At 41.3% G+C, this 27647-nt stretch overlaps 1 protein-coding gene across 1 annotated transcript; it reads right to left on the reverse strand.

The window, feature by feature from the left end:
• On the reverse strand, positions 1-26723 carry ERGIC3 (ERGIC and golgi 3). Its single transcript, XM_040330605.1, has 13 exons — positions 26574-26723; positions 19733-19803; positions 15957-16044; positions 14514-14633; positions 12411-12507; positions 10181-10346; positions 8677-8734; positions 5432-5463; positions 5239-5335; positions 5003-5067; positions 1679-1815; positions 1526-1581; positions 1-634 (listed from the first exon to the last, which is right to left on the reverse strand). The coding sequence occupies exons 1-13, from the start codon at positions 26659-26661 to the stop codon at positions 555-557; spliced, it is 1155 nt and encodes a 384-aa protein (XP_040186539.1). The 5' UTR covers positions 26662-26723; the 3' UTR covers positions 1-554.
• Between the last annotated feature and the right edge of the window lie 924 nt (positions 26724-27647).

Genomic DNA, 27647 nt, shown 5'->3' on the forward strand with positions numbered 1-27647 from the left:
TTTTTTTAAAAATTCCTGAATATTTTACTGGTCAGGGATACTGCCAACCATACTTCATTAGATCATTGTAGAGCAATTGATTTCTTCCTTTTTATGATCCAACAGAATGCAAACCTGCATACAGTGTCTGATGTGCCACAAGCCCACAGTCCTCTGCTGGTGACCTGTGTGGTCTGGCTGAAAGAGAACTCCAGTCCTATTCTTCAACCAAGAAATGTTGTGGACCAGCCAGATTGTTTGGTAAACACCATCACCTTTCATTTTGGGACACCGCAAAGGAAGATTAAAATGAAAAACTGCACAAGTGCCTCACGGCTGCCAAGATGTCACCCTAATTTAAATTATAAAATTTAAATGATAAATTTCTGTGCGAAACAATGCTGGCTCCAACTTGTGACCAATAGAAAATATATTTCTTGGTAGATTTCTCATAAGGACAATGTGGCGTGTGTCCAAATGCACACATTCTGTGTCAGTAAAGTTACCCGTCTGTAAACAAATGAGCAATCTGGCAAGTCTCTGGTCTGTTGCTGGGGATGGAAGACAATTTTCCTTTATGTTGTTTTCCCGAGTTCAATCTTCTTTTGAATGGCACGTGTGGAGTAATAGATAAGAGAGTCAATGAGGCCCGCAACTGTATAAATAATAAAAAAAAAAAGTCCTATTTTAGAAGGGTTGGTTACAAAGAGAAGGAAAAGGCAATGATTGCAGGAGGAATATAAATTATAAAAAAAACAATAATTATATATATATATATATATATATATATATATATATATATATATATATATATTAATTACAAAACATGTCATACTTGCTTGCTCTGTAGAATAGTTTTGCACATAGCAACCCGCTTCTCTTCTTTTTGGGTGCTTTGCCAGCGCTCTGTGCCCCTCCCCCTTGCCGAGTGCCCCCATAGCAAGCCGCTTGCTGTGGTACCATTCATACATGCTTGCTACAGAGCCAGCTCTCTGCATCTATGAGAGACAGAGAGCACGGCTCAGCCATACTCCCGCCTCACTGGCTGTGATCGATAGCCATGGGAGCCAAAAGCTCCTGCATCTCAGCCAATCAGGAGGGAGAGACCTGGTAAAGCCTTGGCTCTCATGCACATCGCTGGACGGAGATCGGGCTTAGGCAAGTATGAGAGGGGAGCTGCACACTGAAGGTTTTTTTACCTTCATGCATAAAGGCGAAAAACCTTCAGCCTTTACAAACACTTTAAAAGTTGAATGTTCCTACAACACTTGTACAGGATATACACAGGCTCTATGGTCAATAGGGTTTACATGCTCATTAGTACACAGCCCTGCTGCCCAACCTCAGGCCTGAGAACCACATGGGGTCAGGTGGTTCTTGCCTTGGAATACCTGTCTTACCTTGCCCACAACAGATTTACAGTATATTATAGGCCTGTGGAAGAAAATCAACCCAAAACACCCAGACAGCATCTATAATCAAAAGTCTAGCTCTGAAAAAGGGACAAAGTATAAAAGATAATAAAGCACCGATGCAATACACTTACCTGTAAATACTCCTCCAATTATGGCGCACACTCCAGTTAGAAAATGGGTCAGTGATCTGGAAAACACAGAACAAGGTGATCTGAATTTTAGCGAGTGTGCATATTATAATACCAGGGCAGCGATGTGCACATGGGGACTTTCATGTGGCTCACCTGTGCTTCTCTGTGAGTTTTACCATCATTGGAGACAACTCATACAACACAAACACACCGGGCAATCCCTGATCACCAATCAGACCACTGGCAATTTTTTCGTGCCTGGTCACTGAAAACTGATTGGTTCGCAATACCTAAAATATGAGATATACAAAGAAAGAGACAGACAATGTTAAAAGGATAAGTGTCCTTGCAGTAAAAGTGCAATATTCCTCCTTCCACAGCACTCCTGAGCTAAACTATCCTGCGCCCCACAGCTGCTAACCCCAGGAAGATTGCTGTGGCTGTTTATCCTTTGGCTCAATCCTGCTGGCTGCTCCAGAAACTGGAGATGTTCCCGACGGGCGTGTAGAAGTGTATGAGGGCTCACTGCAGGCGTGAGGAGGATTTTGGCCAGAGAATGAAACAAAGCAATGCAAGCTGGGTGGGGTGCTTTGTTTTAGCTCAGGAAGGTTTGTGAGGCAGGTTCATTTACTTTCACAGAAAGTACACTTAAATAAGGAAACTTTCCTTTACTGCATGCAAATGTTACTGGCTGGATACTGGAAATTCCAGCAGTATTAATCTTCTGAACGAGTTGTAAGACTTTATTTCATTACACAAATATGGTGAGGAGTACAGACTATGCTGGAGAAGTCAGCCTTCTTATCTTTATAAATGCACTACAGCCTTGTGCACAGAATGCATGAAATCATGAAAAAATCCTAGTGGGAAAACAGTTTGTCTGTATGCAATTTCAACGTGCAAAAAAAAAAAAAAAAATTGCATGCTCGGAAGTGATTTAGGTAAATTAAAGTGGAATATTATACATTATTAGTGTTTTCATCAGTTCCAAATTATCTATAAAATCTTTTACATTTTCCTATATTCGTTCTTTGCTTGCCTTCATAAATATCAGCTGATCTATTGAATTCAAGTAACAACTTTCACCTGGAGCCAATCTATGTGGAAATGAGGTGGTGCCACATATTTCTCCATGAAACCGCTTTAGCCCTGGTTCACACTGGGTACGATTTGGAACGATTTGAGATGCGATTTGACATGTCAAATCGAATCTCAAATCGGCGGCAATTGTCGGCAATGGCACTGTCCTAATCAGTGCGACGCCGCATCTGCGATTTCAAAAAGTAGTTCCTGTACTACTTTTTGCGATTTCGGGCCGCGATTTACATTAAATTGCGGCCAAAATCGCGGTAAAATCGCGCATTTTACCGCGATTTTGAATTCGCAGCAGTGTGAACCTAGGCTTACTCTTCACAGGACTATGCGCTTTGTACTGCGGGTGCAGCAAAAGGAGGGATGAATGGGGACAATTTTGTTGCACATTGAATATTGCTGGGACAGGGAGGAAGGCTAGAATTTTAACAGACAGGCTTCACTTGGGGTGAAAAAAATTAAAGGACCGCTCTACCTTTAAAGCAATAGCCTGCTTTACAGGTTACTTGTGCCAAGTATGAAGAATGACACTGCGAATATATATATATATATATATATATATATATATATATATATATATATATATATATATATATATATATATATATATATATATATATATATATATATATATATATATATATATATATATATATATATATATATATATATATATATATATAGCCCGTCTCTGGCTTCTGCCACATAACAGGAATGCCAAGAGAAGATAAAACACAAATTCGCACCCCTCCTGAACACAATATGGCAAAAGTGCATCAAAAACACCAGGAGCCAATAAAAATCTACCACTGTGCATTTTCTAAGACTGCCCCCCCCCCCGACACCGACAACCTGGAGACTTAGAATAGAATGTTGCGTCTGCAGTACAAGTCTTCTCATTCAAGTCTATGGGATGTTAATATATATTAGACATGAACTGCACACCCCTTTATATAAAGCTGCAGGTGCCATACCACCATCCAGAAATCATAGCTTGGTGCGCCAGAATTTGGTTGTCTAGCACAATGGTTCCCAACCCTGTCCTCAATTACCCCCCACAGGCCATGTTTGCAGGTTTTTTTCTTTCACATGTGCTTTACATCAGAGTCAATGGCTTGATATTTTGGACAGCCATTTTATCCAAGAGACATTCTTAAAGCATGGCCTGTTGGGGGCACTTGAGGACAGGGTTGAGAACCAATAGTCTAGCACATTCTAATAGGCGTTTGTCAGGTTTTGCCAGTATTAGTAAAAGAATGCACAGCTTTATTCATAATAATGCTGCTAATTTTTTACTAATACCGGTTGAGTCCTCACATAAGATTGTCTTGTGGATCTCAAATACAGCTGGATAAGGCTATACACATTGCAATGCTTTGCTTCACGACTGTGGTAATTTAGGCTGCAGAGCTTGAGAGGCGGGACTGCCTGTTATGCCCCGTACACACGAGCGGTTTTCCCGTTGAAAAAAAAAAAAAAAAGGATGGTTTTCCCGAGGGAATTCCTCTCAAGCCTGCCTTGCATACACACGGTCAAAGAGGTCGGTGAACTTTTGACTGCCAAGAATGCGGTGATGTACAATACTATGACGAGCCGAGAAAATTAAGTTCTATGCTTCCGAGCATGCAAACTCACTGAGTTCAATGGGGCCACAATGCAAGCCAAATACAGTGCGTTCCCACAATATAAAATTGTTGTTTGCCAATTATAATAAATATATTTTCTCTCAAAAAGGGAGCCCAGTCTTGACTCGGTCAGAACATAAGGTTTAATATACAACCTGGGGGGGGGGGCAAGACATTGGAACTTGCAGCCACCATAAAGTGATACACTTCAGCACTGTTACCTCGGGTATATTTTACGCAAAGTCATGTTGACTTCAACACCTAGAGGCAAATAGTCACCAAAAAGTGAGGAAGATGTATGAAGTGCAGTAACTGTCTGTAGTTACCCAGATTTCAGTGCAATATACAGCAGTGGTTATCCTCAGTCCTCAAGTACCCCCAACAGGCCATGTTTTGGCAATTTCTCTTAGATAATATAGCTGTCCAAAACCCCAAGCCATTGACTCCGATTTTAACCACCTGTGCAAGATAAAAGGAAAACCTGCAAACATGGCCTGCTGAGGGTACTTGAGGACTGAGGTTGAGAACCACTACTATAGTGTCATCAGTCAAAGGTAGATTGAATGCCATGAATTTCCACACGAATCATATTTGATCATTAAATTATTAAAAAAATAATCAATTTTCTTCCTCTTTCAGCTCAGACTGGTTGTCAGACAATTACTCAGGTCCATTCAGTTTATTACAGCAATAGAAAGGTTAATATAAAAATATTTTTAGCGTGTTTTTTTGTACTAAAATGAGAAGTGATTTTACTTGCCTCTCCATCGATTTGTACATATACGGTAGGAACAATTTTCACAAAGTACTGAAACATCATGGAGGCTAAGGAAAAAAAGAAAATATAGGAACATAAAAAAATAAATAAAATAGGTTTAAACAAATGCAGCTGTTTGCTTATGCGCCGATAAATACGGTAACTATATGAAAAGAGAAGGATATCATGCAAAAACAACTCTGTATACAAGCTGAAGAAGTTATGTCGCAAGTACTTACATTGCACAGCAGTCACACTTGTTCCATCAAGAGGGTTCACTAAACCTGGATAATCCCTCCCAAATGACAAATGTTTGATCTTATGTGTCATATTGATCTAAAAAAAAAAAAAAAAAAGTCAATATATTGTCTTAGGTGCACAGCTATTAATGGGCTAATAATAATAAAATGATAATATAACATTCAAACTTACGTTGTCAAGTCCAAAACTCTGCAAGTCGTGGACTGTAGAAGCAAACAGACAAGACTGTTAATGCACCAACATACAAAAAAGGAAATAAGTTGTTACAGCCACTTGAATAAAAGGAGAGGTAAGTTCTTGAAGCATGAGCTATGTAAGTGGTTATAAACCACAATACGGATATGTCCTCCTAAACCGAATATTTCAGCTCTGGTTTAACCAGTCATCAGTTTCTTACATGTCTCAGGAACGCTGAAGGTACCGTAATATCTGTGGACACGAGTTCCCAGCTCCTCCCACCTGCAGAGGTAATTACACAAAACTCCAGTTTTTCCCCCATGGACCATCTACCTACCTATCTAGTATTAGAGATTCAGAAAGGAAGGCAACCTAAACCTAGTTACAGGCAGTAAAGGGCCGCGAAGCGGGAGCTTCTTACCAGCACTGGATAACTTAAGAGTTGCAAAAGCAAACTGGTAAACTTTGGCCAAAATGATTCACCCGAGATCTCATCTATCTGGTAAGCGGCAGTAATATTACATTATTTGGCTGCACATAGATCAAGGCTTCTTCTGAATATTAAATCGAATATTTTAGTTAATATTGGATTGATTCCTAGAGGTTGCATACTGTGATCATCATCCATATTTTTATCTCTTGGGACTTTTTCTGTCTTTGCACAGCACAGTTTTTTTTTTTCATGGACTTTTTTGTATTTGTGATTAACCTTGATTGCATTATTTTTGTGGTTATATATACATATATTTATTTTATTTATGTATGTGGAGAGACACACATACATATATATATATATATATATATATATATATATATATATATATATATATATATATATATATATATATACATACATACATATATATATATATATATATATATATACATACATACATACACACACACACACACACACACACACATATATATATTTTTTACTTAATTTGATCGCTTCTTCTGCAAGCTAGTCTGCACAGCTATATATTGCAGTTGCAACACACAGCCTTGCATTAGGATAACAACTACTTCTATAATAATTGGAGACGTTTACCCCCTTACTGCCCAGACCAATTTTCAGCTTTCAGCATTGTTGCACTTTAAATGACAATTGCGCCGTCATGAAACAATGTACCCATATGAACTTTTTATCTTTTTTTGACACGGACAGAGCTCTCTTTTAGTGGCATTTAATCGCTACCGAGTTTTTATTTTTTTGGCAAATTAAACAGGAAAAGACTAAAAAATTGTGTGTGTGTGGGGGGGGGGGGGTTCATGCTTGATTACTGAACAGATCTGGTATACACAGGGGACACCAAAATTAAAGTACGAATACACATGGCTCTTGTATTTTTGAAATATTGGTGTAGTTTGGATTTCAGCATTAATCTGAGGATCTGGTTTTGGAGATCAGCCGATTTCCTACTTGCAAGCCTTTCTGACCCAAGACACTGAGCTTTGAGAATACATTGCTCCACAGTACCTGCAGCTACAGAGTCCACTGAGGGCTTTTTTTTAAAAGCAAATTTACTGCTAGTAAACATTCAAGTACCCAAATTTCCATCATCTTACAGTATGTCTGTACTGTATTCAGAATGATGCTCTTCATTATGTACAGGGATCCCCAAAAGCAGGGAAGTAGTTGCATGCAATATCAGTTTCAGCTAGGACCTTGTGCTGATCCCCACTGGCACTGCTCTGTTGGTCCATCACATTGTTGGATCGGGAGCTAGGCACAGAAGGCTGGAGGACAATCCCAGATTGACTGGCTGACCTATCCGAACAATTTTAAGAGCAAAGCATTCTTGATTGCGGGTCCCCAGGGAAACCTCAACAAAATAGATGGGTACTTCAAGGTGTCTACACCAAAACTTGGAAGCCAGTCTGAATCAAGTGAGGCAGATTCACACTACTAGGTATTAAGAAATCTAAACACCTTTTTCCCCCAGACTTAAAGAGAGTCCGTCTATTCCAAAATCTGAATGCTTTATTCATAAATTCAACATAACACTGTCAAATCCTGCTACAAATGGTCTTGGGATGGGCAGAGAAATGGTAGACTAGATGGGCTAAGTGAATGGAAACTGTAATGTGTAACACATAGGAAGTGAGGCTGCCCAGAACATTGTGGATTGTATATACACACACAAGAGGTTCAGACTTACTCTCAACAGCATGAACTGCACAGAGAAAGCAGAAAGAGAAGAGAAAACATTGGCTTAATTACACAGTGGTATCGCTTACTCAGCACATGGGTTAGCTAAAGAAAGGCAATTATTTTGCCATCATTAGCAAAAGAAAAATTAACCAGATTCAACCATTCAAAAAAATAAATAAATACAGAGTGGTATAGAAACAATTATTTATCAAGCACACAGTATTTTTTGCCTCTGGGTCCTTTCACACGGGGGAGACTCCGGCTGCAATCTGCTTGCTCAGGAAGGGATCAGTCTACTGACGTCTCCAGAGCAAGCTGATGACAGGTCCATGTCCACCCCACTCATGCATAACTGACACGGACACAGCCCGCCCTTCTCTATGGGCAGCTGGATGTAAACAGACCAGACTGCCATCTGATCCAATCCGCTGGATGGAACGGGAATGGATCTTCATCTGTCCATTTTTAGCTATTGGATTGGATGTAGACGAGTGTAAAAAACAGACAAGTCCGTTTGCACCTGATGCTTCATAGGAAATGGAGGTTCCAATCAGGTTCACCGGTCCATTTTTCAGGCAGACCCGATTGGAAATCCATTTGTGCGAAAGGGGCCCAAAGAGGATATTTCTCTTCTACAACACACACACACACAAATATCAACAGCATTTAACACTTTGCTGCCAGAGCCATTTTTTTAATACAAACATGTTAAAATCATCCAGCTCCAACTAAGCTGCTCTGCCGTGTATGCAAAAGGAAAAAGCCATAAAAAAAAATAAAAAAACACACATACAAAAAAAAGAAAAATACTAAGAACTTCATGATAATGCATGTAAATGCATGGTTACAGTTTGTGACATGTTCCCATTCTCTGAGCCCACATAGTCTCCTTGTTTGTCTTTCTGCTCATATCCAGTGGAAGGAATATTAAACACCAAGCATTCAACCATGCATTGTGTTGCAGAATAAACAGTTGTGCTCCGCAGCATCCAATCACATGGCTCTATGTGGATTACTGGTTGCTATTTGTATTATATAAAACCCATTTATTTATTTTGTAACTGCACAGTAAAGAGTTATTTACCGTGAACGTGAGACTGCTGGAAGCTTTTCCCAGGAGCAAAATGGAAGTTTCCAGCCACCTAGAGAAGGAAAGGTAAACATTATTTGTTTCTCCAAATCAGTGCAGTTATGTACTGTATTTGCTGACGTATAAGACTACCTTTTACACTTAAAAAAACTGACCAAAAAGCAGGGGTCGTCTTATACGCCGGGTCAGCTGCTCGGATGCCTGCTGGATGTGCAGTAATATTGTACGTAGCTTCGGCTACATACAGTATATACCGTTTAGCCAATCCCAGTGAGCAATGTATTCAAATGAATACAGAGCCTGCTGGGATTGGAGCAACCTCTGCCAATCCGAGCAGGCTACATACAGTAGCCTGCCCGGATTGGCTTTGAGAGTCAGAGAGGCTTGGGCTGATGATGTTACAGCCTCTGCCAATCCAAGCAGGCTTTGTATTCATTAATAGAATACATAGCTCGCCGTGATTGGCTCCAGCAAGAAGAATATGGCTCCAGCAAGAAGCAAGAAGAATATGGCTCCAGAAGGAAGAAATATGAAGCCTAGGAAGGGGGGTCGTCCCATACGGTGAGCACATGCAAAAAAAAATAAAAAAATAAAAAAATAAAAAAAAGTAAAATTAGGGGGTCGTCCTTTTACACCGGCAAATACGGTAGTTATTCACAGATTTAATTCTCGTTACTAGACAAACACGGAGGTCCTCAGGATCTTAAAGGCCTCCTCTCATGCGCATTATGAAGCAAGCTTGCACCCACCTAAAGGCAAGCAAGCAAGCACAATGTATGTCTTCCAGAGAAGAAGCAGGTCATTCAAAGTGTCAATTGACACTTTTTGGTGCACTGAATGAATGGCAATAACACCCAAGCCAATTTCAGTGCCAGGGAAGTAACAGCCAGCATTGGCACTACAGCCGCTATTAGAGTCAACCATAATCTGGAAAAGTTATTCTCAACAAGGATTGCTTGGAGTTCCATGAGCTGTGGTTGACTGACCTTCCATCTGATGGTGCCTACAAAATTTAAGAGGTCCAGCGCCACTTGGCAGAACAAGTGGCATGACACCAATAATCTTTTTTAGCTGTCTGTAAGGGTGGCCTTCTTCCCAATGACTCCTGAAGAAATCATTTTCACTGAGCCCTGAACATTTCTTCAAGGGTTCCTCTGTAGTAAAAATGTTGACAAAGACTGATCTAGTCAATAGATCATGACAAAGCCACTCATATACTGTATATTAGTGTGTCTATAGATTTTTTTTTTTTTAGCTATGGATACATGTAAAGAAGGTTAGAAGGCCTTTCAGTTTTGATTTCTCCAACTAAAACAGTGAGGGGAATGTTCTAATGAGGACACTTGCTTTGTGAACGAGGAGGGGGTCTCTTCTCACTTTGGAGGGTTCATGTCTTGCCTTCCAGCAAAACAAAGGGAAATCTTATCAACAGCACAGAAAGATAAAAAGAAATACATAAAATTCATACATAAACATGCTCAGTAAATAAAAAAATTACCTTATTGACTTCCAGGAATCCGTATAACTCACAGCCCTCATCTTTCTGCTCCTGCATCTTCTGACTGAAGCCCTCCCTTTTACACTGTTCTATGGAATCTGGCGTTTTGAACGCCCACCCCTTCCGGCGATAGGCCTCCCGCACATCATCACATGTGTTACAACACCTGCAGAAGACCAGAGGACATTAAAGTGGTACTATAGTAAAAAAAAAAATATATATATCTGATGCCATCTTTCACTAGCATTAACACAAGTAGGTGCCCCCTCCCATAAAAATTGTATTACAAGATAATCCCTCCAGTTGATACATTTTTCCGATCACCTTCCACTTTCTGCATACGTTAATATGAGAATATGAGAATTTGTACAGCAGTGTTGTCACCCTGTGTACGCAATAGACAAATATGCCGTTTTAAACAGACTATATAATGGATCTAAACCCATCAATTTAACGGTTTCCCAAAACATTCAAGGGTCAAGGAGTGCGGTGAATGATAAAACTGGTATCATTACTGATCACATATGCAGAGGTGAAGATGGCAGATTCCATGATTATAAAAAGGAAAGGAGGGTTGAGTTCCACTTTAAAAAAAAAGTGTCACCAAGTCAATCACATCATAAAAAATAAACCATCAATAAATGGTGCATTACATGCTGTTCACTATGGAGATTCGTATTCTGTGTTCCACAAAAAAAAAAACCTGATAGAGAAACAGGATCAATCTCCACCTAGTGTTCATGTCTACAATTCAGCTAGGGATTTTACAGCTGGCAACTCTGCACATGCTCAGTTTCAGCGAGCTTCTATGCTGAGCATTTCCTCTCTATCACAACTGAGCAGCCCATGTGACTATAGAATCACACATGTGGGCGTATACACAGTGGTAAATGACAGCTCACTACCTACCTCCTCCTCCATGCCCACTAACCAGCTAAACACAATGGGGTGGGATATTACATGTAGATAATGGAAGCTTCACCTCCCTCCACACAGACACAGGCTGAAGGGGCATGACAAAAAAAAAAAAAGTATATCATTTTTTTCTTATAGTGAATACCATTTGGAGGTCTTAAACCCATACAGTTACCAGAATACAGTTTTTCTTTATAGTGGTCATTTAAAGCGGTTGTAAAGGCTGTGTGCTGCTTCCCTTACAGCCCTCCCCCAATACTTAAAGGGGTTGTAAAGGTACAATTTTCCCCCCCTAAATAGCTTCCTTTACCTTAGTGCAGTCCTCCTTCACTTACCTCATCCTTCCATTTTGCTTTTAAATGTGCTTATTTCTTCTGAGAAATCCTCACTTCCTGTTCTTCCGTCTGTAACTCCACACAGTAATGCAAGGCTTTCTCCCTGGTGTGGAGTGTCGTGCTCGCCCCCTCCCTTGGACTACAGGAGAGTCAGGACGCTCTCTACGTTGCAGATAGAGAAAGGAGCTGTGTGTTAGTAGGCGTCCTGACACTCCTGAAGTCACATTACAGTGTGGAGTTACAGACAGAAGAACAGGAAGTGAGGATTTCTCAGAAGAAATAAGGACATTGAAAAGCAAAATGGAAGGATGAGGAAAGTGAAGGAGGACTGCACTAAGGTAAAGGAAGCCATTTAGGAAAAAAATAAATTGTACCTTTACAACCCCTTTAACTGAGCCCGATCTTGAACCAGTGCTGTACACAGGAGCATCAGCTCTCCCGGGTCTCTCCCATTGGCTCCCACTGCTGTCAATCACAACCAGTGAGAAGAGAGCAGGGGTCGGTGGGTGAGTCACGCGCTGTGCATCTTATAGACACACAGAGCAGGGCTCATAAGCAAGCATGATTGCCCCCATCGCAAGCGGCTTGCTATGGCAGCACTCAGCAGGGGGGAGGAGCCAGGAGCAAACGAAGCCTTGAATATCACTTTAAACACGGTTATAAACCACTGCAAAAAAAAAAAAAAAAAAATTTCCCTGTAAGAAAAATTGCATAATGTGCTAGTATGCACCACATGCACCTGTCACCGCCGACATCTTCCTGCTGGTAATGTCACAGACTGCATCCAGTGTAAACATCTCCTAACCGGTGCACGTTTAGGGGATATACATTTTACCTACAGGTAAGCCTCGTTATAGGCTTACCTGTAGGTAAAAAAAAAATATTAAAATGATCAAAACCTACCGCTTTAAGCTTCGAAAAAGTTAAATAAAAAAAAAATAAAGCAACCAAAGAACCTTGTTCATCTCTGAAGCAATTACCTGATATCGTCAGTCTCTGCACCATAGCAGCTTTCACATCGATCAGGATCTAAAGTTTTTGGATCAAACACTACATGCTCCTCCGTTTTTCCTAGATCTGCAAAATATAAACGCAAAATAAAACTGCTACATTTCACAGAAAACTCCATCTCCAAGTTTATACAATTGCAAGTAACCACCATAGACTACTGAAGGACAAATCAGATTTTGTTTAGCTGCACCTCCAACAGTACACATCATGTGACCATAAACTAACATGTGAATTATATACACTACATGGCAAAATGTTTGCAAACAACTCTCAAATCATTAGGCAGGCATTTTCAGTGAATGGTACTGTTAGGGCCCTTTCACACGGAGCAGATCCATATTGATCCGCTCCGTGTGTGTCCGTCGGCTCAGCGAGGATCATCCGTAAATCCCCGCTGAGCTGTCGGCGGACAGGGCGGTCCCCGTACACTGTGCAGAGACCGCCCTGTCTTTCCTCCGCTCTCTCCTATGGGGAATCGGATTAATACGGACCCTTAATAAGGGCCCTTAATATTTTGGATTACAAAGTGATTTTTGTATCAAGTAACGTATTCATTTTTGTGTAATTTCAACTGTGTTATCAATCAATGGGTACCGATATAGTCCATTTATCCTGCCTTGTGGTCCTTTCCCCTTGTTTTTCCACTTTGTGAACCTCTGATATATTGGAAAGCTGACTACGAGCCAGGTCGTCTTGTCCAACATTAGTACCTGACCTTACAAATGTTATTATACTGTGGAAATTCAGCGACCACTACAAAATCTTGAAGAAAGTCATTGCGGCTCCGGCCAATCACAGCGTTGCCGGCCACAGCAGTGTGCTGGGACTGCTGGGGGGGCTTCGATCCAAGGTAAGTATTTCATAATGAGCTAGTATGCAATGTTTTTTATACAAGCTTAATATGCCTTTGTCTTGCAGGTTTACAACCACCATTAAATCATGTGCAAAGCAAATTCCTGTTTATTTCAGCTGCACATGATTGGTGGTGGTGGTGGTGTCAGGTTTCACACTGAGCCGATAGTGTAATTGTGTGTGAAACAGAGAGAGACAGACCAGCTGTCAAAATTCAGCAGTGATGTCGGGGGTGGGCAGGACCCAGTAGCTATCAAACACCAGGCAATGATTGGGATGCTTAAAGGGGGTGGGACCACATACACGTAGTGGCCTGTCCAGATCCCATCCTATTTGCTGGTGTTTGATAGCTGCTGGGTCCCGCCAACCCCCGACATCAACGCTCAATTTTGACAGCTCCTATCTGCATTCAGTTACATGTCAGTTTCACACTTAGCGGCTCTGGCAAGCGCCACGCTGCTCTGCCAACGGAGTGTGGAGAAGGGAGGAGGAACACTTGTGGGCATGCTGCGGTCAGTGTTAAATATCGCCCTAATCTGGATAATAATCAACCGATGACGATTTCTTAAACTGCCAAATATCAGTCGACCTCTACATACTATTGTGTAAAGGATCCAAACACCTTTAAGAAATCAACCATAATTTCAGCCCTGAAATAATGTACTGCCAAAAGGAGACAAATACTTTTCAGACCTCACAGATTATTTGGGACTTCTCTGGAGAATGCTCCAGGGACTAGGTAAAAATGACTGAGAATTTGAGTACTTGTTCTAAAAAAAATAAAATAAAAATAAAAATGGATTGATTGGATACTTATTTCACAGAATTGGTTCTCTTGGAATGCCTTTGATTTAAAATTGGAAAAGTAATAATTTGCTTTCAATTAAATGTGCACCCAGGTGATTACTGTCATAATGTGCATACTAGCACATTATGACATTAACCACCTGAGGGCACATTTAATTGAAAGCAAATTTTTACTTTTTTACTGCAATTATGGTAGACTTACTGTACCTGTCAAAGCAAAGCCCTTCAGAGTGGGCGCCATAAGTGTGGCCTGAGCAGGGCATGCGCAGCTCAGACTAAATTGCAGCTGAAAGGTATTTATGACATAAGAGAATTCTAGGATCTCCTCTGCTATAAAAATTCTTCTTGTTTTCAAACTTGGAATTTAATAACTCTTTAAAGAATGAAGCCTAGAATTTCCTGTAAACACGTACCATGCCTTTCTACTTCTGACGATACTTCTTTTCCATCTTTTCCCAGTCGCCGTTTGAACAGATTGTGCTCGACATCGAGTTGCTGCTCACCAGCTACATCCATGGCATCTATGCTCAAATCTACAGGGCAAATAAATAAAAAGCACAGAACAAGGTTACACAGGGAAGACAGAAAAGACCGGGCAGACTATCACTAAATCCCCTCAACCTAAAGGAGAGCCTAGCATCACACCAAAGCTCCAACCATGGTGAACTAACACAAAAACTGGAGGTATTCTTTCTACTACAAAACGAGGCTAATGGATAATGCTGGGTTCTCTCCAGGTGCTGTCCTGAAATCCTTTGGATTTACCTTCAACGATGTAGTGCAAGGGCCTTCCTGATTGCATACAAATGGAAAGTGTTTAGGTTTGACCTCATAATATACAGTTTTGGTAAATATAAATTGGTTGAACTAGATGGACGTCTGTCTTTTTTTTCTGCCCAGACTAACTGTACAAAGGAAAATTGTAGAAGAAAATTGCATAATATATGGCCAGCCTTACTGGCCATATCACCAGGTGAAAACAATATAAGTAAAAATAAATGCAGCCACCACATGTAAGAATTGGTAAGGTGCAATTTATTATATTTTGTTTTTTGGGTTTAAACCCCTGTTATGATTCATCATGCACTGACTTTCAGTACAAATCTTAAAAGATTTTCATTTTGTCAGGAACTCTGGTGGGGAGATTTTGCTTCAGGACTCCCAGTAAAAAGGCCAGCAAGTAATTTAGTCAGCCAGCTCCCACCAAGAACAATATACCGTATATATTCGAGTATAAGCCAAGTTTTTAAGCAATTTTTTTGTGCTGAAAATGCCCCCCTCGGCTTATACTCGAGTCACCTTTTTGCACCTGATCTCCTGGACTTTGGGGACCCGGTACTGGGCACACATATAGCCACACTCTTCCTCTACAAGAATGCAAAGTTTTTTGTCTGGAGGACCTACAGCCGGGGAGCACCGATTTTTCAAAGCCGGGCACCCCTTCCATAGACTCCCATGTTAAACGGTCATTTCTCCAGTGACTTTGGGGACCTGGTACCAGCCGTAGGTCCCCTTGACACACATGTAGCCCCATTTTTCCTCCACACGTGTGCAAAGTTTGTTGTCTTTGGGACCTACGGCTGGGGAGCACCGATTTTTCAAAGCCGGGCACCCCTTCCATAGACTCCCATGTTAAACGTCAGTCTAGTCATGGGCACAGCGAGGCATGCACATGGACACAGTAAGACACATGCAGATGGACACCCTAGGCTTATACTCGAGTCAATAAGTTTTCCCAGTTTTTTTGTGGTAAAAATAGGTGAATTGGCTTATACTCAAGTATATATGGTATACGGATCAACACAAATCTATTCATGTCAGAATAAAAAATTCACAACTGAATAAAGCTTACTTACAAGCACAAGGCATATGTGGAAATACAATATCAATATTGATTTTTAACTTGTCTCCTCTAGTTTTATCGACAAATAGTTCAGGGTACACCTAAGAAATAAAAATAAAAACAGGAAGATTCAGTAAAGTCACAAATGCATTTCTGCTGTCAAACAATTCCATACAATAAGAAGACAAATTTCATGTCCTGTTAAAGGAAGCAGAAAAATACCAGATCTAGGCTCTAGAATAAAACAGGTAATAGAACTGGAACAGGAGGGACTGATGTCTGACTGGGCATTTTGCACTCCTGTGACCCGGTTTCAGCAGAAAGCGGTCTGAAGTTGCAGAAATTTGTCCAAAAATAATGGCACGACAAAGGATTTTTTTGGTTGTTTATTGTTTTTGATCATACACAGTCTTTCTGTTCTGATAAAATATGAAAACTGTACACATTAAGCAAAAATTGTTTGTTCTGTTCCCGTACGAGAAAAACTTTGGAGTTTGTCCCTTTGGGATTTTCGTATGAAAATTTGGAATCGCCTGTTGAAAGGTTGCCGGGATCGGTTCTACAGGCAACTAGGAGAGTACGATTTTTTTTTTACTCGCCCTCGGATTACCATACTTCTCATTTAACCTAGTTTTGTAAGTTGAGAAGGCAGGAGTCAATGTGTGGAGGACCAGTCTCACTGCTCTGAATAAGGCAAGTATTTCTCCTTATTCCAGAGCCTCAAGATATAAAATGAGAATTTACAATGTAGGGAGCCACCTGCAAGGGTAGATTGGGCTTTAAAAAAAAAACAAAAAAAGAAGAGGGTTAAATACACAACAGGGTAAGGGTGGGCGGAGGGACAGCCTGGTTTAGGGATCTAATCTTAACCCTAAAGAAGCGTGGGCCTTGTGTATAGCCCGAGTTACCAGAAGCTCCAAAGGGACAAAGATTGATCCGAAAGTTAAAAGGGGTTGTAAAGGTAAATTTTCCCCCCTAAATAGCTTCCTTTACCTTAGTGCCATTTTGCTTTTAAAATGTCCTTATTTCTTCTGAGAAATCCTCACTTCCTGTTCTTCTGTCTGTAACTCACCACAGTAATGCGAGGCTTTCTCCCTGGTGTGGAGAAAGCCTCTCGAGGGGGCGAGCAGGAGTGTCAGGATGCCCACCAACACACAGCTCCTTTCTCTATCTGCAAAGTAGAGAGTGTCCTGACTTGCCTGCTCGCCCCCCCCAAGAGGCTTTCTCCACACCAGGGAAAAATCCTTGCATTACTGTGTGGAGTTACAGACAGAAGAACAGGAAGTGAGGAAGTGAATTTACCTTTACAACCCCTTTAACAGCTACTTGCAGATACCACTTCAGCACTTTCACCTTCCACATCACTTTAAATGGTATCCAAACTTAAAGCGGAGTTCCGGCCACAATTTTAATTTTTTTAATATAAATACCCCTGTAATACACAAGCTTAATGTATTCTAGTAAAGTTAGTCTGTAAACTAAGGTCCGTTTTGTTAGGTTGTTACAGCCTTTAGACACTTTATAAAATAGAAATTGACTGGGGCCATCTTAAGTGTGGGCATCATGAAGCCAGACTGTATGACTTCCTGGATTTCAGCCTTGCAGATCTCGCACATGCTCAGTGCTGCACAAGCAGTGTAATAGGTTTCAGATCAGGTTTCAGCACCTGTACTGTCCAAGTCACATGATTCTTCGAGACTGGGGAGTGCACAGACTCCTGGAAAGTTACACCCACTACATTCCCAGGAGTCTGTGCGGTGTAGGTTAGGAAGCTTAAGCACCTAGGTGCAGGAAGAGGGAAGATTACTATTCTGCCTAGCAACAACGCTTTGAAGGCATCTAAAAAAAAAATGTTTTTCTTAAAGGACTAATGACATTTTTTTTAAAACTACTGATGTAATGTTATATTTATGGGTGGAACCCCACTTTAAATGCAAACATTTAATTGCAGATTACCAGTCCTTAGATGTAGTAGCTGCGTATAAAGTCAAGTACGGAGAAAAAATAAAAACACTTGTTCATCCTGCCAGAAATCTAGTATCCTTTTGCCCTTCCTGTGCACTGAACAATGTTCAACTTCATAGTTTTATTGTGAAACAACCCCCTTTCCCATGGTACAGCGGTAAGCAGGGATGTTTTGTAGTCCTAACACAGGGTGACAACGATGCCCTTCCATAGACACAGCATAGTAAGTGATCCTTGTCAACTCAGGACAGGAAGTGTTTTACTAGCAGGACCACTAAATAATTAAAAGAAAAAAAGCCCTAAGAAAAACGAATACAGCCACAATATCTAAGGACCAGTAAGGGGCAATAGATTACATTTTGGTCCGGAGTTTATATGCCCTTTAGATTGAGAGGTTATGCCTTACTGCCTTTGAACAACACCACTTATCCTGCTGCCTACAATGGAAAGTACACAGAATCGGCTCCTCTCAGGTTACTTTATGAAAGGTCACAATATTTAATCAGAAAATTAAGTCCTGTTAGATCACTTCAGGCCGGCCCCTTTTGCAGGTTTATCTATGAAAAACATTAACCCCTTGGGGACGGCCGCTCACAAATATGCGTCCTCTCTGCGCCTGGTCCTTGGCACTCTGAGGCCACATATCTGCATGAATTGCTGTCAATACAAATGTGCCGAGAGTGCGCGCTCCAGACAAAGTTACCGGCGCCTAACTGACAGCTCCTGATTGCTACTTGCAATCTGAGTTTTCAGATTATGTGACCACCAATCGCGGTGGTCATGTAATCTTAAGCTCCACCACCTAAACCTCTTAAAGGGCCAGGAGGTGTCAGCATAAAGAGATTAAAAATCAGTATCTATATGATTTAAAGTCCAGTAATACACTGTTTCACCCTGCTCATGCTCAGTTGCTCTCCCATTTTATGCATTTTTGGGCACTTCCGAGTTTGTAGAGGCCGATTTGCTGACAACCTTAAAGCAGAATTAAACCCTCCTATCTTTTACAGCCAATGAAGCTGCTTCTGTTTGATCTGCAACTGCAATGGTGCTGCACATCAGTTAAGACTCCAGCTATTTGATGGTTTGGTTTGTGGACACAAGCAAATGTGACACTTAGCAATCCCAGCATTTCAGGAATGTAACCATTTTTTTAAATCGGTAAAGTGGTTGTAAACCCTTTACAGCCACTTTTCACTACAGGTAGAGTCTATAATAAGGCTTACCTGTTCCAACAGTGGATATCTCCTTAATCTGCACGGTATAGAAGATATGCCCTGTATCAGCATGTGCCGACATCATCGGTATTGAAGCAACGCTCATTCGTGCCACCGTTTCAGCGGACGTGCCGTTATCGGCGGCATGTGTGGGCGTGAAGTCATTGCGGCTCCAGCCATAGCCTGCGATACCCAGAAATAACTCTGGGACACATGTTGCTGGGCAGAGCAGTGGGGGGCTTCAATCTAAGGTGAGTATTTTATAATGAGCTAGTATTCTATGCATACTAGCTCATTATGCCTTTGTCTTGCAGGTTTTTTTTTCACTTTTGTGGGTTTACAACCACTTTAAATTGATGGGTTAAGCTCAGCGTTATGATTTACTGCTGCTCAGAGGCTCCAGCAAAATGGCTGCCTCCGGCAAGAAAAACCAGGAGCAATGCTGGAGACAATTTACAGCACACACTCATTTGGGTAGCATAATTATTAATGTGGAATGTATGTTCCTTGCAAAAGAATATTTTTTATCACGTTGTTATGGGTAAAATTCCGCTTTAAGTCAACAGAAATATAAATCAAATTAAGCAGCAAAAAATGAAAATGGACTTACCTCTTTAGTGAGAAAATACTGGAGCTCAGAGAAAAACAAAATCAGCATTATAAGACCACTAATCACGGTAACTGGAAAGAAAAATGAAAATTTGGATAAGAATGACAAGTCAGTGCACATGGTGTGGTACAATAACAACATTCAGACTCAAGGCTAAGGCAAACTTATGAATTGGGAAACTTGCAAATAAAAAAAACTATAAAACTTAAACTTTTGTATTCTATCCAATTGGCATCATTACCAAACAGCACAAATGATATCTACTGCCCAACCTGATCCGGTTTTTGTCCCCAAGGGTGAGTTCTCTCTTCACTTCTGCCTTAGGAAATCTTTTGGCTTTCCCTCTTAGGCCCCTTTCACATTGAGGAGTTTTTCAGGCGGTAAAGCGCTAAAAATAGCGCTGCTATCCCGCCTGAAAAACTCCTGCACTGCAGACTCAATGTGAAAGCCCGAGGGCTTTCACACTGAGGCGATGCGCTGGCGGGAGACAAAAAAATCTCCTGTCAGCAGCATCTTTGGAGCGGTGAGAGGAGCGGCATGTATACCGCTCCTTCACATTGAAAACAATGGGAACCGCGGCAATACCGCCCGCAATGCGCCTCTATAGAGGCACATTGCGGGCGGTATTAACCCTTTATCGGCCGCTAGCGGGGGTTAATACCGCACCGCTAGCGGCCGAATCCCACGGCAATCCCGGCGGTATAGCGCCGCTCTTTTTAGCGGCGTTATACCGCCACCGCGGCTCCTGCCTCAATGTGAAAGGGGCCTTAGTGCCGACTATACACACAAAGGGGGCTATTTACGAAAGGCAAATCCACATTGCACTACAAGTGCAAACTACGGGTTCAACGTGCACTTGAAATTGCATCTGAAAGTACACATGAAAGTGTAGTCGCTGTAAATCTGAGGGGAAGATCTGAAATGAGGGGAAGTTCTGCTGATTTTATCATCCAATCATGTGCAAGCTATAATGCTGTTTTTTATTCTCCTTGCATGTCCCCCTCGGATCTACAGCAACTGCACTTCCAAGTGCATTTTGCACTTGTAGTTTGCACTTGTAGTGCAAAGTGGATTTGCCTTTCGTAAATAACCCCCCCAAGTCAAATATATCACATGCTGCTCCAAGAAAGATCAGTCTCCACACTCAAATCTCAAGTGCTGACTCAGCTTGTTTCTACCAAATCAATGAATTGTACCAGCAACATAAATGCCTCACACCGAGATGCAAAATGAGACCTTGTGCTTCACCAATGTTTTTTAGACATAAAATGCGCTGGGGTTTTAAAGGTAAAAGTTGTTTTACCTTAATGCATCCTATGCATTAAAATAAAAAAACATCTGACAGCACCGGCCCCCCCGAGCCCCCGTTTTACTTACCTCACCGTTCGAAAGTCCCGGGCGCGTGCTCGTCATCCTGTTCAGTTCCCAGCCTGGCCGTTGATTGGCTAGGCTGGGCGGATTGATAGCAGCGCAGCCATTGGCTGGCGCTGCTGTCGATCACAGCAGATGTGTGACGCGGGGCCGAGTGATACAGTCGGCGGCCATGGCCGCCGCTGTATCACGGGAGCGCGCTCGCAAAAGCTTTCGACCATGCAAGCTCGCTCGCATGAAGGTAGAAAGCTTTTGCGAGGAGGAGTCGAGACAGCCGCAGAGGGACCCCAGAAGACAGGGTTAGGGGACACTCTGTGCAAAACGAGCTGCACAGTGGAAGTATAACATGTTTGTTATTTTGTTTTAAAAAATATTTCTGCCTTTAGTGTTCCTTTAACAAATTATGTGTAATAAGGTTTATGCCACCTCTCCTGGATTGTTTTGCTTTATTTAATATTTGCACTACTATTGAAGGCCAATAGTACAGCTTTTGCTATACATCCAGCACTCCAACAGGAAACTTACAAGGTCTTCTACACACAAGCCGCCCTCGTCTTTCTACAACATCTCTCAAAAAAGTTGGGACAAGGCAAAAAAAAAAAGACAAAGCGCAACCCCAATTCCAAAAAAGTAGTGGGCAGGGCCATGTTTACCACTGTGTAGTATAGTATGCCCTTTTCTGTAAACGTCTGGAAACTGTGGAGACTGGTTGCTGAAGTTTCAGGAGAGGAATGTTGTTCCATTCTTGCCCGAGCATATGCTGCTATAAAAACCTGGATATATCTTTCAGTATTGATGGTGCCATTCTGCCCATTTCTTATGTACTGATGCGCCCCCATACCATCAAGGCTCAAAGCATTCGAACAGAGTGCTGATGAATGTGGCCCCCATTACACTCGCAATCCACTGAACGTCGGTGCAATTCTTTTTGGGCTCCAAGAAAAAAAAACTTGAGCGTTTTCTTTTAAATCTAGTTCTTTTTCTGCCCAACATGTCTGCCTCTTGTGGCTTATGGACAGTAAAAGCTTAAAATTTCCACCTACACAGTCACATCATTGTTTAAAGATTTACGGTTCACCAACTTTTGTTTGTGTAACAACAGTGCCTTGTCATCTCACCTCTCTATGTCCTGAAGCAGCTCTGGAAAAAGTAATCCTCACTTGAGGAGCTCCTTGTGAGCTGGGACAGTGTGCGAGAGCAGATATAGCTATTGATATGACTTATGGAGGAGCTGAAAACAAGAGACAATTAGGCAGATTCACAAAGACTTACGACGGGCGTATCAGTAGATACGCCGTCGTAAGTCCGAATCCGCGCCGTCGTATCTTTAGGCGTATGCTCAAATTGAGATACGCTTCTCTGTTGCCAAGATACGACCGGCGTAAGTCTCCTACGCAGTCGTATCTTAGCTGCATATTTACGCTGGCCCGCTAGGGGCGTGTACGGCAATTTACACTGAGAATATGCAAATGAGCAAGATACGCCTATTCACAAACGTACGCCCGTCGCAGTAAGATACGCCGTTTACATAAGGCGGTTTCAGGCGTAAAGATAAACCACCAAAAAGATGGCGCAGCCAATGTTAAGTATGGACGTCGGGACAGCCGTCTAATTTCACGTCGTTTGCATAAGCCGATTCAGAATGGGGCTGGGCGTAGGTTACGTTCACGTCGAAAGCATTGACTATTTGCGACGTGATTTTGAGCATGCGTACTTGGATACGTTCACGGACGGCGCATGCGCCGTTCGTTAGGCGCATCATTTACGTGAGGTCACAATTCATTACCAAACAACACACCCACTACAGCCTACTTTGAATTACGCGCGCTTACGCCGGCCCATTTACACTACGCCGCCGTAACTTAGGACGCAAGTTCTTTGTGAATACTGTACTTGCCTCTCTAACTTACGGTGGCGTAGCGTATATGAGATGTGCTACGCCCGCCTAAAAATAGGCACGTCTACGTGAATCTGGCTATCTGTTGTCAGAAGAAAAAAAAAATCTCTCTAAGGGCCTATGCACGTGTGGGCACTTCTGCCTGTATAGCGTATAACCCGGGCATATACTGGCAGTCAGGAGGCACACATACAGCAGAAACCCCCAAAAAAAATAAACCAATGACCTTCTGAAATATACAGCAACTGTACGCTGTTCTGAGCTGTACTCATGTGCAGAGCAATGTATGCCCGGAATGTGACATTTCTGCATTCAAGACATGTGTCCCTGAATACGGGTAGCCGCTGCGCATGTCATCATGTGAATGATTATGACAGGGCTGCTGGAAGGAAGCTATACACTGCAGTGCCCCAGGCATCAGAACCCACCAGCATTTTATGGGCAAAAGTGCCCGTCCTAAAAAAATAAAAATGTTTATCTATGAACAAAAATATTGCAGATTAGCAGTCCTTAGATGTGGTGGCTGAATTAATTGTTTTCAGGCTAAGAATATTTTCTGAAAATACAGAAAATACCTGTTTATCTTGCCGGTGATCTGCCATGCTGGTTCCAGCTATCTTGGAAGTTCCAGCGCATATGCAATCTGATGTGCTGAGACGGTTCCAGATAAAGGGAAAGTTCCTACAAGGACTGCGCAGGCGCAAACTTGCTGACGGAAATCTCCGAACCTCGGCCGGCATCCAGGGCGACGTGGATTTCGAGGTAAGTGGCCAGTCGGCCTCACTTCGCTCGGACGGCTCGCTCGTCCTCCTGGCTCTTCTTTTAACATCCTCCAATCCACGGGGATGTTAAAGAATGAGCCTGGATGCCGGGCGAGGTTCGGAGATTTCCGTCGGGAAGTTTGCGCCTGCGCAGTCATTGAAGGAACTTCCCCGTTAGGGGAACATTGAGGACAAGTCACCGGAATTACAGTGTCTTTGTCCCTTCCTGTGCACTGAACTGATGTATTACACAATTAGGCCCCTTTCAGACTGGGGCGGGAGCCGCGGTGGCGGTATAACGCCGCTAAAAATAGTGGCGCTATACCGCCGGGATTGCCGCGGGAATCAGCCGCTAGCGGTGCGGTATTAACCCCCGCTAGCGGCCGATAAAGGGTTAATACCGCCCGCAATGCGCCTCTATAGAAGCGCATTGCGGGCGGTATTGGCGCGGTTTCCCATTGTTTTCAATGGGAAGGAGCGGTGAAGGAGCGGTATACATGCCGCTCCTCTCACCGCTCCAAAGATGCTGCTGACAGGAGATTTTTTTTGTCTCCCGCCAGTGCATCGCCTCAGTGTGAAAGCCCTCGGACGAGGATGAGAGGATGTCCGTGACAGGTGGAAACTAAGTTCCCCATCACAGACAAGGAGGAGGCGCAGCTTTTGTACACTGGATGGCTGCCGTCTGAGCATTATATAGAGACACAGGCATTACACGCTGCATCTCTCTCTCCCAGGTATCGGATCAGGCATTCGCATTCTTCATGTAGTTTAGATTAACAATCTGTACTTTAACCACAAATGAATCAGTCCATGTTCTCTCACACAAGTTTTTTTGATTATTATATCACAGTAGAGCACAACTGCTTGTATGAAGTATGCCAACAAGTGCCCACAATATTACTTCCCTTTTCTCTGTCTTGCTACCGTGTTTCCCCCGAAAGTAAGACCTACCCCGAAAATAAGACCTAGCATTATTTTCCAGGAGGGCTGCAATATAAGCCCTACCCCAAAAATAAGCCCTAGTTCAGAATGCTTGTAAAATCCTATAACCCGCTCTATTACAGTATTATATAATGTACAATGTGTGTGTTTCTGTAATATAATTGTGGGGAAGAGAGCTCTGGCGGGTCACAGAAGCGCAGAGCGGCCATATAACGAAGGTATTTGGCACAATTTTTTTACAGAAACGCACACATTGTACATTATGTAATACTGTAATAGAGTGGATTATAGGATTTTACAAGCATGTTAACTCAGTTCACACTGGGGATTCCCGACAGGCAGGGAGGGGGAGAGAAGACAGCACATTACATGGTAAGACCTACCCCGAAAATAAGCCCTACTGTGTCTTTTGTTGTCAAAATTAATATAAGACCCGGGCTTATTTTCGGGGAAACACGGCATTAGGGCTGCAGACTGGCTGGTATCTTTTATCAAAGAACTTCTAAAATGAGACAACAGGTTTAAGGGCTTAATTGATCAACCAGCAATCCACCTAATCCTTTTAATTTCAGTGCCGTTTGTCAGTGCCAGCCATCAATGCGTCACTGTCACATGACATTAAAAAAAAGTATCGGCGAGTACTTGAAAAAAAAGTAGCGGTACTTGTACTCGGTCTCAAAAAAGTGGTATCGGGACAACCCTAGTGGTCAGCCAAGGAAACTTAATGCAGCAGATTAGACACATCATGCTTCCTTCCCTTCAACATCAGGAGATACCCAGCAGTGCCATCTGCACAGAACTGGCAGAGACCATTGCACGAGTGTGTGCAATTTTGAAGCGTGACATGTTCGGTATCTACTTGCCCGGCATAACATCATCTTTTATATTTGTCCCCAAAAATTGGGGTAACTTTTGTTCTTTTTCGTTAAAGTGTATTTTATTATTTCTTTGCGCTTGCAAAACCGCTGTGCAAATACCATGCGACGTAAAAAAAAATTGCAACGATCGCCATTTTATTTCCCCGAGCAGTGATGGAGAACCTTGGCACCTCAGATGTTTTGGAACTACATTTCCCATGATGCTCATCTACACTGCAGAGTGCAGGAGCATCATGGGAAATGTAGTTCCAAGACATCTGGGGTGCCAAGGTTCCCCATCACTAATCTGTTTCTATGCTGGAAAAAAAAAAAGTATAATTGGGGTGGGGGGGGGGGGGGGGGTAGAAGTAATTTCCTAGCAAAAAAAATAAATACCGATTTAAAAAAGGTTTTGTTATTTGATAAAAAGAAATCATCACCACTTCTATTTCTGAAATCATTCTTCATTTACAACATTTATTCACACCCGCCTAAAACTTTTGCACATCAGTGTGTATACAGTGAGGCGTACGGTATATACAATGCTGGGTGTATGGTATATAGAGTGTGTTAGGCGTGAGATTATATATATATATATATATATATATATATATATATATATATATACACACACACACACACATACATACACACACCTATAGGGTATGTATAACTCCACACACACACACAAATATATATATATATATATATATATATATATATATATATATATATATATATATACACACACACACACATACATACACCTATAGGGTATGTATAACTCTACACACAAATATATATATATATATATACACACATACACACACACAGGGTGTCAGGTAAGGCAAGTAGTGAATGTAGGTTGTCATGTGAAGTCCTCTATACCCCTCCCCCATGTACAGTACACACTCAGGAGCCATGCCTGTCCCTGGGAAAGGGAAAACCTGTCAGCCCTGAGGATTGTGGGTAACGTGTCGGTCACACCGGTCAGCGCCCGGTCCCCTCCTCACCTACGGCCCCGCCGCATGTCTTCACTCGGAAGTCCTCCAGAGTCTTGGGATAAGCATCAAACTGCCGAAGCCGGTGCAAAGTCTCCATCTTCCCTAACCGGAAGTCCAGTCAGTCAACTCAGCACTTCCGGGTCCATTTGCGATACGTCCTAACCTCATTGGCTGAGTGAAGAGCGAATAGGGGCACGCTACGGCCCCTCAGCGTTTGCGCATGCGCGATCTAGCCCTGAGACTTGCTGCGTGAAGAGCGAATTGTGTCAGCGCCCCACCTTGTGGCGAAGCGTTACATTACACCTGCCAAACTTGCTGTAAAAAAAAAAGTTTTGTGACAGTTGAGAGACTATTATTTTGACTATTTATATTTATTTATATTATTATTTTGAATATTTATTTATTTATTTATATATAGTTGAGAGACTATTATTTTGGCTGTTATTTTGACTATTTATTATTTATTTATATATGTGTTTATATTATTTTGAATATTTATTTATTTATATATAGTTGAGAGACTATTATTTTGGCTGTTATTTTGACTATTTATTATTTATTAATTTATATATGTATTTATATTATTATTTTTAGTATTTATTATTTATATATAGTTGAGAGACTATTATTTTGGCTGTTATTTTGACTATTTATTATTTATTTATATTATTATTTTTAATATTTATTTATTTATATATAGTTAAGAGACTATTATTTTGGCTGTTATTTTGACTATTTATATTATTTATATGTTTTTATTATTTTATTTATTTATATATTTATATTATTATTTTTAATATTTATTATTTATATATAGTTGAGAGACTATTATTTTGACTGTTATTTTGACTATTTATATTTATTATTTATATATATATATATATATATATATATATATATATATATATATATATATATATATATATATATATATATATATATATATATTTATATTTATTTATTTATTTATTTATTTATATTATTATTTTTAATGTTTATTTATATATAGTTGAGACTATTATTTTGACTATTTACATTATTTATATTTCTTTATTTTTATATATATATATATTATTATTTTCA

Source organism: Rana temporaria, chromosome 12, assembly GCF_905171775.1.
Source record: "Rana temporaria chromosome 12, aRanTem1.1, whole genome shotgun sequence".
Classification (NCBI taxonomy): domain Eukaryota; kingdom Metazoa; phylum Chordata; class Amphibia; order Anura; family Ranidae; genus Rana; species Rana temporaria.

What these genes read in the sequence shown, in the direction of transcription:
- ERGIC3 (XM_040330605.1), bottom strand. Translation starts at nt 26,661, where the DNA reads ATGGAGACTTTGCACCGGCTTCGGCAGTTTGATGCTTATCCCAAGACT. An exon ending in GACATGCGGCGGGGCCGTAG is followed by an intron (nt 19,804 to 26,573) that starts GTGAGGAGGGGA and finishes TTTTCTTTCCAG; the next exon opens with TTACCGTGATTAGTGGTCTT. An exon ending in AATTGGAGGAGTATTTACAG is followed by an intron (nt 635 to 1,525) that starts GTAAGTGTATTG and finishes TTATTTATACAG; the next exon opens with TTGCGGGCCTCATTGACTCT.